Here is a 12,347-nt window from a genome sequence, read left to right as displayed (position 1 = left end):
ACCATTCAGGCTGTTTTGATCCGCTACTAAGATATTGCCAATATTTTAGACACCTCCTGTACATCCTTATACATCCGCATATCCTTTCCAGTTTTTCTTCCTCGAATCAGTTTCTGCACAGATAACTGTGTATCATCACAGGTAGTATTTATAATAATGACTTAGAGCAGAATGTAATCACCAAAGTAATCACAGGGTCAGTTTCAGTCTAGCACAGTTTTAAAATAGCATTACACATGCCTAAGATTTCCCACACGGGTACAATGTGTGAAGACTATTTCTGGTATCCTCTCCATGATATTTCTGGAAAATTGCCAAAAGCGGTCTGAAACCATACTCACTCCTTCAACACTAACAAACACAACTGGCTGAACTCGTCCCTTTAATGCAATGTCAGTTGTAAGGCGTTTTGTATGCACAACAGAGTGTGCTTCATAGGACGAGGGAAATTTGCAAAAAAATATTGTTCTCTTTAATGATGAATCTCCATTTTTAGCTTGTTTATAGATAATGTCTAAATCATATACTTAAGGGCACTCTGCAGGGTTAAGTACATCCATCTATAATGTTTTTTTCACCATTGCAGAACTAGAACCAGATTGTAAGTTCCATAAGGAATTAAAAACTGTCAATGTAGGATCCAACTAAGTATTAGGAAGAAATAAATTAAGTTTCTATGTTAGGGAATGCCAATTTTGATCATGTGTGGACTACATCGCAGTTTGATTTTCCACGTGATCAATTTGGCTATATATATCTGAAATTAGTGCATTTAGACACGAGAGTGAGTGAGTGAGTGAGTGAGTGAGTGAGTGAGTGAGTGAGAATGGTTTTTGCAATATTCCAGCAATATCATGGCGGGGGATACCAAAAATAGGGTTCACACATTGTACCCATGTTGAGAATCGAACCCGCGGGCCGAGTCTTCGGCGTGACGAGCGAACGCTTTAACCACTAGGCTTCACGACCGCCCTTTTGACACAAGAATAGACATGTGCTTCTTAATGTAACCATCGTTTTACCATAGATTTCCACCTCACAAATGTTGAGTGCATCACTGTCTCCAGGTCCTGTCCTCGGGTTCCTGATGGTGACGTTTCTGCCGGTACCGTTACAGGTTAGGTCAGTTGGGTTGGGGTTGGTGGATGGACTAGGGAGGGTGGAGCAGACAGCTGACGAGTCGTTGTTCAGGTAGATGTTAGAGTTAGCGTTTCTAAAGTAGACTAGTATAAAACAAACAAGCAATGTATCAAACTATATCAGGCTATTACATTGTGTTTATAAGGTTGCTGACAGCCAATACATGAGATCACAACACTATGTTCATGTAACATTTGGCCTTTGTATGTGATAAAAACGTAACTTATAACAAACACATTTAATCCCGAATGCACGTGTTAGAGCAGGTGGGATTTTGAATAATTACATAAATACTCCTGATCGCTCACAAAAATTACACTTAACAACAGCATATTAATGCTAATTGATTGTATGTATGATCATGAAATGCACGATATCTTGCGTAAATTTGTGATTCTTAAATTGAAAACAGGTATTTTCAGTCATCCTAATTTACCTCACCCTTGAAACTGCTTCAGGGGTAGTACTCATTTACGAGTGAAGTCGATGGTTATATACAGTAACCCAGTTTATCATTAATGTACTTCAATGAAAAACAGCATTCAAACAAAAATATGTCATTGTAAAGATGTTGTTTGTGTAATGTAATCAAATGATATGACATGAAGGGCTACATGTTCTTATATTTTGTTTCTATAGTTCGCCATATACATTTCACATTCTATCATTCGATCATGGTAGATCGTAGATGCAGACGATCATTTTTTTCCACCACAGATAGTGATGTACGCTGTCCCGTGAACCACCCTGTCGGTAAGAGCACCCTCGGCAACAGAGTTATAAATGGTACACGGGTCACTGTTTTTGACCTACCCAGGAATCTGATTGATAAATTCGCGATATCTGTCACTGGCCACACATCTACTCAAAGTAAAGAGTCATCCTACGAGGACCATGTCCTTCCAATATTTATAGAGACATACATTGATCAATGACTGTGACTATGCGTCTTAATTTGATGTCTAAGAAAGGTCACGCCATGATTCTACACTATGACAAAATAACTTGTATGTGTGTTCACAGTTAATTGTTATAGTTTGGTCACAAGTGTGAAAGTAAATTATGTCCTGTAATATTTTATTTCTGGATAGATAGAAAATTCCCAGCCTATTGCACATGTACTGAACAACAAAGGTTCCTGTGGCATTGAATAAGATTTAATGCAAAGTTATGTTTTTTCACCAAATCTAAAACAAATTTCGTTTTGAAACAGATAAAAGACTCCTGTAATTGTTCAAATGGTTTAATTTGCCATACTGACTTCAGAAAATGCGTTATTTCATTAAAAAAAACATGAACATGCCAAAATGTCAATTTACAAATCAATAGCGTGTGTGTCCACCTGCAATGGACCAGGCTTCGCACAAAGTCCTGTTGGATATCTGCCCATATCTGCTGGAGCATGTTTCGAAGTTCCTGGAGTGTCTGTGGAACACGTGGTTGACGTCGAAGGCGCTGATCCATCTCATCCCACATGTGCTCGATTGGTTAGAAATCAGGGGAGCGAGCCGGCCAGGGGATGACAATCACATTGTTTTGTTGAAGAGAATCCTGACCAAGTCGAGCAATATGAGGCCGGGCGCTGTCATGTTGAAAGGTAATGCCTGGGCCATGACGACGCAAAAAAAGGTAGAACAACAGGGCCGAGGATCTCGTCGCGGTAGCGCTGTCCATTGAAATTTCCATCTACCACTATCAAACGGGTCCTCTGTCTTCCCACCCCATCACACCCCATACCATAACGCTGCCGCCCCCGAACCGATCTTCTCCCATGACATAATGATTGACGTAACGTTCACCTCGACGTCAGTACACTCGAATCCGTCCATCGCTGGGGCTGAGGTGAAAACGAGACTCGTCAGTGAATAGAACTTGTCCCAACTGCATGGCCGTCCAGCGCAGACTCTGTCTGCACCACTGTAAACTCGCTTGACGGTGGTTTCCAGTCAAAATGGGACGTCTGTAGGGTCTTCTGGCGACAATCCCTGCGCATCTGAGGCGACGATATACATTTTGTGAAGATATTCGTCGAAGGCCAGGGATGCTTTTTGCAGTCACTGTTGCTGGATGGAATCGATTTCGTAGTTGTGTTGTTCGAATCCAGTTGTCTTGTCAACTGTTGGTCACGCGTGGCCTGTCACTGCGAGGATGGTCTCTGACTGCATTCGTCTGTTGCTAACGTTGCCATAAACACCAAATGGTGTTTCTGTGGGCGTTAAATTGTCTTGCAACATCACGTTGACTCGATCCTGCTTCAAGCATACCAAAGGCTCGCAGACGCTCATTTTCGGACAGGCGTGGCATTCCGTAATGTTGAATAATTGCGTAATTTTGTTGTGTTTCTGAGTGGTTGTTGTCGGCACGATGCTAAACAATGCATATGGAATCCCGTTAACCAACATGTTTTTATATCCATTCTTGGGTAGTGAAATGCATGGGGCTTGCATTAAAGTCAACTTTTGCATAGAATGTATGCTTTGCTGTCGCAGTTGCGTTTTTGTCTTGATTTCATACATGTACTACAATATTGAAAACCAAACCTACTTGTTTGAAAATTGCACTAAAATATTGGTGTCACAGGAACCTTTGTTGTTGAGTATCTTTGGGTGTCTGTTTGTCTTTTGTTGACCACCTAATTGTGGTTTAAAACATTAAGACAGTACATGCATAAAAGCTCATTAATTGATGTTGAGTGTTTTTATATGTTGATAAATATATTACTATCCTTGTGTACATTGTGATCTTGAATACATTGAGATAAAAGATTAGAAGTCTAAGGAGAGTACAATACAATCTACACATAACTATTCTGACAATCAGAATAGCATCACTCTCCAATAGATCATGGTGACTGGATACCTACAGTTACGTCTGCTGTAGATTCTGATGTCATACAGCTGGTAGTCCCAGCCCAGATCCACTGTCCAGTCTGACGGAGATCCAGCCGCGTGGAAACAGGTTCTGCTCTCACCAGTTATGTCACTGTCTCCGTCCACAGCCTTTGATGGGTACCAGCTACCATACGACCTAGATGTCGTTGATGCTGATTTGTTCAGTGCAATGTTTTCTACGTAGTACAATAATCATGTCACATACACACTTTCATACAGATCGCGGTTCATACAATTACTGCGGATGACCCTGCATAGGTTGTGAAAATAACATAATTACTTGTATATCTTTTCTTAGTAAAGAACAGATTTTCTGGGTTGAGTCCCGTCCGACGCTTCGACAAAATGAAAGTCCGACAACTGGTAGTCTAGATCACATACTTTGAGTACCCCTCTAACAAGTGTGAATTGGTAAATAGTGTCTACTTTAACATGTATATCAAGTTAACGTGGGTTTACATGTATAGTTACAGACGAAAGCTCTACTGTTGATAAAATCAGTGTAATGAAAACCACAAACCAACAAGTTGTCTTTTGTATTACAAGTGTATTGTACATGGACGTTATAAGAATATAACCCTATTGTAATTGGTTGCTAGAAGAGGTATTTTGCGCTCAGCAGAGAGCAGGATACTGAACACATCAATATAGAAATGTAAAACGTATGTGGAACTGACGTTTCTGGCAGAGACCCCCTGCCTTCCTCCATCCAGTGTCACAGTCATCAGAACAAGCACCTGTTGTTGCGTTACATGATGTCCCACAGTTGCAGGAGTAGCTGCAGGAGTCTCCAAACTGTCCAGCTGGGCAGGAACCTGTGACGAGATACAAGGAGGTGAGATGAAACATTCACATGACGGTCTGCAGTCTGCAAACAGCCTGGTGAACTGGTCAGATTCAACACTTGTAGTTTGCCCTGTGGTAGGTACGCCGAGGGAAAGCTTCCATTGTTGTGGTCATTTTGTCCTATATCTAGACACTGTAATCAATAATGTATGTTTCTCAGACATATTCTCTATGTTATATCATTAACGATAAAAATGATGAACACAAATATTGGTCTTAATTGAAGTTGAGCTATCAGGCAAACAAAGTTAGTTGTAAGGGACCTGAATCGAATTTACTGGAAATGACTAATAGCCCGAGGTTAGTCCTCCTTTATCAAATTATGTATACATTCTACAGAACTGCCGTGAATCACATGCGAAGAAAAGAATACCAATGCACACGCACATTATTATAGACGATGCATTAAAAATGAAACCCATTGTTTTTCATTCACTTTAGCGACATTATTGCAAGATCAACAAACCAACTGAAGATTGGTTGTTTTAAGGTATTTAATAATCTAATCTGATTAACTATATGGTTCATTTCACACCTCCTATTATGTTAACTGATGTTGCTTTACTGTCCTGACCATATTACACCCATATAATCACCCCCAGTCAAGTTAATGGTAAATTGCATGATCGTGACTTTTCGTCATACTTCTTACTCTGAATATTATAGATGACTCTGAATATTACAGTTGACAGTTGATAGTTGGGCATTTGATTCCACCAACCCCGATGCTATGCTGTGTTGTATTTTTGCCCAACGGTTTTCATGAGGTTATACCTTTGTACGTTTAGCATGTGTGCGCTACTGCATTCGTGAACAGGTGGCATAAAACTTCAGCATGTCATATACATTTAGGCAGACTCATATAAATCGAAGTATATTTATTCAACCTTACCTAAATATCTATCATCAGTTATATTTACAAAGATGTTTCATTCTTCAAAAATCCTTGAAATGGACAGCGGGCGTGGTTTGTGCATTCAAACATATTATTCCAACAGAGATGAGAAAGTTATCAACCTGGATCAGGGCACCATGTGTTCAATGGAGGAGATACTGATCTTCGTTTACTGGGTAGACAGATTGACCACTGTTCAGTTATATACAAGTATCAAATTAACACAAGGAGCTAGGCTAGATGGCCGCCCATGGCTTCGAGGAAATGTCCGGACTCTCTCTCCGTGCATGAGTAAAAGTTAATAAGGGAAACCAAAAGCGATAAGTAATGGAAGAAAGTTGTCAAATCACTGTCACTTACTGGTCAGGAATCTCAATATGCGATGATACTTATTCCTTTATTATACGTTTGGATCTATATGTTGATATTGGCTCGAGGTCTATAACTAAACAATCCCTATCCCATATGATGAGATATTACATGACACATGTTGCTTCTGAGTATTAACATTGTATTTCTATATATTTAAATGGTGGCCCGTGGGGTCGACATTTTCGATTCAAACAACTTGATTATTAATAGACACATTTCTCCTCTCAACAAACAACGTGTTAAGTTTTCAATATCCTTCTGTCGCTTATTTGCCCTGTCACATATCCTCAGATACATCATATCCTTGTCTGACGAGACGTAGGGCCGTGAGACTTCATGAGATACGTGTTCTATGCAGATATGTCAGGCGACACCGTTTTGATCAATCTAGGGGTACAATGTAAAACAGTAAGGTTGCGTATCAACAGCTTATCATTCTATGAACAGATAATACTTCCTACATAATCCTCCAACGTCATGCATGTGACTCATTGACTCGCTGTGAGGTTAACATCACAACAGTGGTAGCAGGATATCTTCCGTCCAGGTCACGTGCGGTCAGCCATGGCGACGTATCAGTTAGGAAATATTATTTACATTCACTTTAAACACAAAACTACTATTGTCTATTTATACATTGTATACAGCGTATCGCTTCACCACAGGCGACAAAGCTATGTATGTATTTCCTTTATACCAAATAACACACAATTACCTTTGACAGACCAGGATATGGAGCGCTACGTTACATTTCAGTAGTAAACAGCTCGAGTCTCGAATACCAGTTGCACAATTCTTCCAGCGCTTGGGGATTGTGCTAATTTCGTGGCATCATCGCATCACAACAGAGTAATCGTGTGTGCAGCAACACTTAATAATATTGTCCTGTATACTATGATTATAAAAAAATATGAAAACTTTTAGCACAGTCCATTGTACAATTCCGACTGTGTCATAAGCATGTGTTTATGATTCACAACTCAAGTAGTGATCACATCGGTTGTTCACGCAAAGATGAGCTTATCCTGCCAACCGGTGACACCCGTTAAAAACATATGCAAAACATGCTGCACTGATCACACCGCCAAGGGCTACAGTAAAGCAGGTAGGTAGTGTACATAGAAAGATACTTTAAAAGGACAAATCCTATAGAGTTGCTGGTTAGTATGTAATAAGTTTTTTTCTGTCTTTTACTTCCAGGTGAAATTAACTACGCCGGGCATATTACCTGATGTGCTGCACATATCTCTGAGAAAGAGCAGAGACACGAGAAACGAGCCTTCACACAACGCATGCTACTTCGTTACAGATCTGCACTCGTGAGAAAAGCCTAAGTTTGTTTGAAGTGTGTTTCATGCCGGGTGATATACCAACATATGCATAATACACGGCATTACATCATGTACCTACATATAGGTACAAAGTAAATCATAGATCCTGCGATATCTATATCATTTTCTAGCCCCTGTAGATCGTGCAACAGCGAATATACTTGTGTTGAGTGGATATCATGCTACATCATATGCCATTACGTCCGTCTTGTGGTACATGTAGATTGTGTGAAACCAAAGCCCTCATGTAGATACAGACGTACATATGTATCCAGTTACATAATATACTTCAAAGAAAATTGTTCATCACAGCACTTCCCGCCTTCGTTCACCTCAAACCTCTTACCTACCAGGGTGACCTATTGACTTCTGCTGTGTGTGTTATTGTTGGCAGCCTGGGGCCGTACAAGCAGCCACGAACACGCACACGCACACGCACACGCACACGCACACGCACAGGCGCGCACGCTTACACATCAATATATAAGTGCATCCATCTTGAATGCGACGTTTAACACCATTCTACCTCGTCTTACTTCACCTCTAGTTAGTGCTCACTCTTGCAAACATAAGTACACATAGACGCAGACTATTTAATGAATGATGTTACCACTTCAATTTTCTGAGGATGTCACGTACCAAATAACAGCAAGCAAACATAAACTCGTTTGTTACTATCATTAACAAAACATATATTGTGAGCGTATGTTCATGAGAATGAAGTTGACCTGCATGCTACATGCTATTATGGACACATCACGTGGTTTCAAAGTGAGGTCACATTCAGGCACAACTTCCTCACTTCCTTCACCTTCATCTCTCAGTTTTGGTTGTACAGAAGTATGCATACGTGAACAACCATGCTCAAAGCTGTTTACATTTATATCACTTTCACTTTCTTAATATATCATAGTACAAAGAGAGATATATTGCTGGGTCTAGCAAATGTACCACCAAATCCAAGGCACACTGAAAAACTTCATTCCGTGATCCATGGGACCTTTGTTATAAAACATGGTAACACAGATACAGTTACGTATCTATATTCAGAGTTTCAGGATAATGTGTGAAAAATGAAAAGGAAATGTCATCTGAAGTTTATCAAGAAAATAATATGTGAAATGCCTGAAGTCGTCATTGACAACATCTATGTAAAATATGGGGGTAAGACATTTAGACAAAAGTATGCATCCCCATGGGCACGGGCACCAATTGTACTCCCTTCCTTGCGGATCTGTTTCTTTATGCATATGAATCGGAATTTCTGTTCGGATTGGTAAAGTCAAAACAAGGTAATTTGGCCAAGATGCTTAACTGAGGCTTCAGGTATATTGATGATCTGATATCGTTCAATAACAATCAAATAGCCAACTCACTTCCACGGATTTACCCACCTGAACTAGAAGTAAAGGAGATCAGTGAGACCGCCTCATCTGTTTCATACTTATATCTATGCATAAAGATTCAGAGTTACCAAACACTCTCTCAATATATATAAATATTTAACTTCCCCTTCATGTCAAGCAATATTCCAGCATCCGAAGCCTTTGTTTTTTATATTTCACAACTTTTGAGATACAATCGGGCATGCTCTTCCTACAAAGATTTCAAAGAGCGTAATACGACTCATGCTCCGAAGTTGTTGAATTTGAAGTGATAAAATCGACAGAGCTGCTATGTTGACTTCACTTTTCCTTTACTTGATGTGTTTTGTTTTGATTAGACATTGTGTATTTGATGTTTGTACCATGCCAACAGGCACCTGATGAACCAAGGTAATAGATTGCACTTTGATATTGCTTTATTTGGATTTAGCAAATCTTGGAAAGCCAGTTGTATTATAATTCAATTAGAGGTATTGTAAGTCTGGGTACGAAGTCTGGGTACGAAGCCACTCATTAAAGCAAGTCAGCGAGCCTCATCCCCCTGTCCATTTGTGTCTCCTCTAATGCCAAGCGACGGTCCTGGGGATCAATGCTTTCCCGGAATCCCTGCAGCGTTTATCTTAGTGTAATGACATGTTAATCAAACAAAGTAAGACATCTACAGAGTCTCGGTATGACTTATCTAAGAAAATATTTGATGACAACATTTTTAAAGCGGTCTTGATCACCCACACGTCGAACGACACAATAGCCACAATATGATATTCTTGATGCCTCAAACTTAGGGGGGAAATGCAATGAGAATTATTGTTCCTATTATTTAAAATGTTTTTATAATCGAGTGACCTGACAAAGTTGATATGAATGGTTTCATAAATGGCACAGCTACGAGCAACCATGTCGATTTTCATTCAACAAACAAAACTAATCTGATGGATGTTGTGATATTGTCCGAGGTTGCTGATGTATTGTCTGATTTTGAGGTTGAAGGAGTCTGCTTTTTGTTTCTGATGTTGATTGAGCTGTATGTTCCACTTACAAAGGATTGCCCCGAAACTTCCCGAGCCTCCAAATCCTGTCGTCCTTTTGGGATATAGAGGAGGAACCTGCTTCCGTCCGACCAATGTATTTTGTGCCAGTTTCTCAGACTTTTGCTGAACAGCATGCCAAAAAGAAACCCCTGTCGCTAAGGGGATTTAATGACTGGACGCCATTCCTGCTGCTCCTGCTGCTCTCAAGAGGTTCTGTAATGTTCTGCTGGACACACGGGACAGGACGCGTTTTCCTGTCTCCGCGATGTGACCTCACATGACACCGTTATGACCGTGGCAGCTCTGTCACAGTACTGGTTAGACAATGTCTTCACACCAATTGCGTGATGACTGTGGAGCTGTAGCCTAGGTGACGCCCGATGGATGTCAATTGAAAGTCAACCCTATGGAATGTATTCCGATCATTTCTCGTTTCTGCATCTGTGATATCCTACTGCGTGTCATGTTCACAGGGAATTATTCAACATAGCAAGTCAGCGGGATCAAATACCAAAATTTGATGCCTGTACATACATGTACTGTATTTCCGGGAGTGGCATCCTTCACGTGCATGCCATGGTGAGTTCTAACATGACCTTTCACCTCTTTGTGTAATTATCATTGCAATTACAGTTATTCACATGTAATAATTCATTATCTCAAGGGGTGCTCATCTGTTTCCCAAGTGCATTCATATAATTCTGAATGGATCGCATGTTCCTGAAATAACCATTTCCTTATTTCAGCAATATCAAATCAATACAGAATGCACATTTTGACTGATCATCACACCATCCTGCTGTTTCTAAAATAAAGTCCTGGACTAGACCCTCAAACGGGTGTTTCAGTTTATGAATGAATCAATTAAATAACTTTCCTTCATGGGTATATTGAGTTCTTGTTTGTCAGATCCAAAATATTATGTACACGTGTTATAATCCCCTGTTGCATCTGTAGTTTCTTCAGTAATATCACTGTCAACCGAGTCAAACTTAATCAGTGTTAAATGTGTTTGTGTTTTCTCAATTAACTGAAAGAATTAATAAGTTTATCAAATCACTGATTTTGATATTGTTTGTTCCACGTACTGATTCTGTATTGGAAATACTATACCATTGTGCTATTGAGCATTTCAGATAGACTTTAAATAAAAAGGAAAAGGGCCCTGGTATCTTTAAGAATGAATAATGCAAAGTGTGCTGCTTTTGCTGTAATTATATCGTTCTAAAGCTGACACCATTTCGTTACAGTACTGACACAATGCAATGCCTCCAATACATTACCCAACATGTTCCGTTGCTGAAGTCAGCATATGTGTCACTTATTTCAAGTAATACACAATCATCACAAACGAAGTATAAATTAACTGACAGGTCTTACTGTTGCCTCGAACATGAAGACTCGATGGCATGAGCCAATATTGTCAAAACATGGCTATCCCACCGACCCAAAAAGATTGAACAGTCAGTCACCTTATTGATAAACAGTCGTCGGTACTCTGCCAAAGAGTTCGGCATACAAATACTGAGTAATTAATTCAAACGTTAATATTAAGAAACAAATATTAGAATCAAACCGAAAGTAAATATAGAATTAAAACTCGATTGTGCAAAGGATGCCTTTGCAAAGGCCTTATATTATAAACTATTGGGTCTTAGCAAAGCAAATGCAATAGCTAGCTTTCAGTGCCTAATTTATATGTCACTGGCATACACTAATCTGATACTCTCCCGAAGCCAGCTGTATCCAGCTCAGTAACACTACTAACACAAACATCCAGACACCCTCATTGTTGAACAACCAGGAAGTGCAATACCCCGACAAACTAAGCCTAGTGTAACGCCCACTGCACACATTCTGAGTTAGTACACAATAATCGATCATTCTAGCAACACAACAATTGTACTGCTTTCAATTTCTCCTTTGAAAATGAGTTATTGAGGTATTCAAAGCCTCTCACAGGGGAAGAATGCTTCAGGTACAATCATGAATGTGTTGTATTCAAACAGAGGCGAATGGTGTAGGTCATTTTTCGCGTGAACATTCCACCCCATTCCCTATTCAGCTCCACAGCTTCAGTTGAGATAGTTTTTGTTATTATCAGTCGATCTTGTAACTGTTCAGTATAATTTGCCTGTACCCTTTAAACTAGACTTCCATTCAGTCTATCAAGTGTAATTATTTCAGGGTTGTTCATTCGTTATCTTGTCTTGTAATGAGTTATACAAAGTAGCCAAGAGAATCCCTCAACTTCATCCTTATGGTGGGGAACAGAAGACATACCAACTCTTATCCTTTTCCCGAACACCTGGTGTCATCACTTATTTTCAGTGACCCGCTCATGACATCCTTTATTTGCTTTTTACACTTTACATCTTTCGTTCGGTGGATAGTTCAGACTGGTTATTCTCTGGCGTTGATGTTTTAAAGATAGTATTTGCATGGGAAGTTTCAGA

The 12,347-nt window shown here is 39.8% G+C and overlaps 1 protein-coding gene across 1 annotated transcript in view; it reads right to left on the bottom strand.

Annotated features, from left to right (window-relative positions):
• The window catches only part of LOC124147605 (receptor-type tyrosine-protein phosphatase epsilon-like), an 88,015-nt gene that overhangs the window by 73,350 nt on the left and 2,318 nt on the right, over nucleotides 1–12,347 (bottom strand). Inside the window, exons 3-5 of the mRNA XM_048400593.1 lie at nucleotides 4,709–4,846; nucleotides 4,004–4,207; nucleotides 1,023–1,223 (exon numbers count right to left, since the gene is read on the bottom strand). Of these exons, the coding sequence (XP_048256550.1) occupies nucleotides 1,023–1,223; nucleotides 4,004–4,207; nucleotides 4,709–4,846 (543 nt within the window). The remainder of the gene's footprint in view (nucleotides 1–1,022; nucleotides 1,224–4,003; nucleotides 4,208–4,708; nucleotides 4,847–12,347) is intronic.

This window comes from Haliotis rufescens, unplaced genomic scaffold (assembly GCF_023055435.1).
Source record: "Haliotis rufescens isolate VD_foot unplaced genomic scaffold, xgHalRufe1.0.p SCAF_2, whole genome shotgun sequence".
Classification (NCBI taxonomy): domain Eukaryota; kingdom Metazoa; phylum Mollusca; class Gastropoda; order Lepetellida; family Haliotidae; genus Haliotis; species Haliotis rufescens.
Note: the sequence above shows the minus strand (reverse complement) of the source record. Positions and strands in the feature narration are given on the sequence as shown.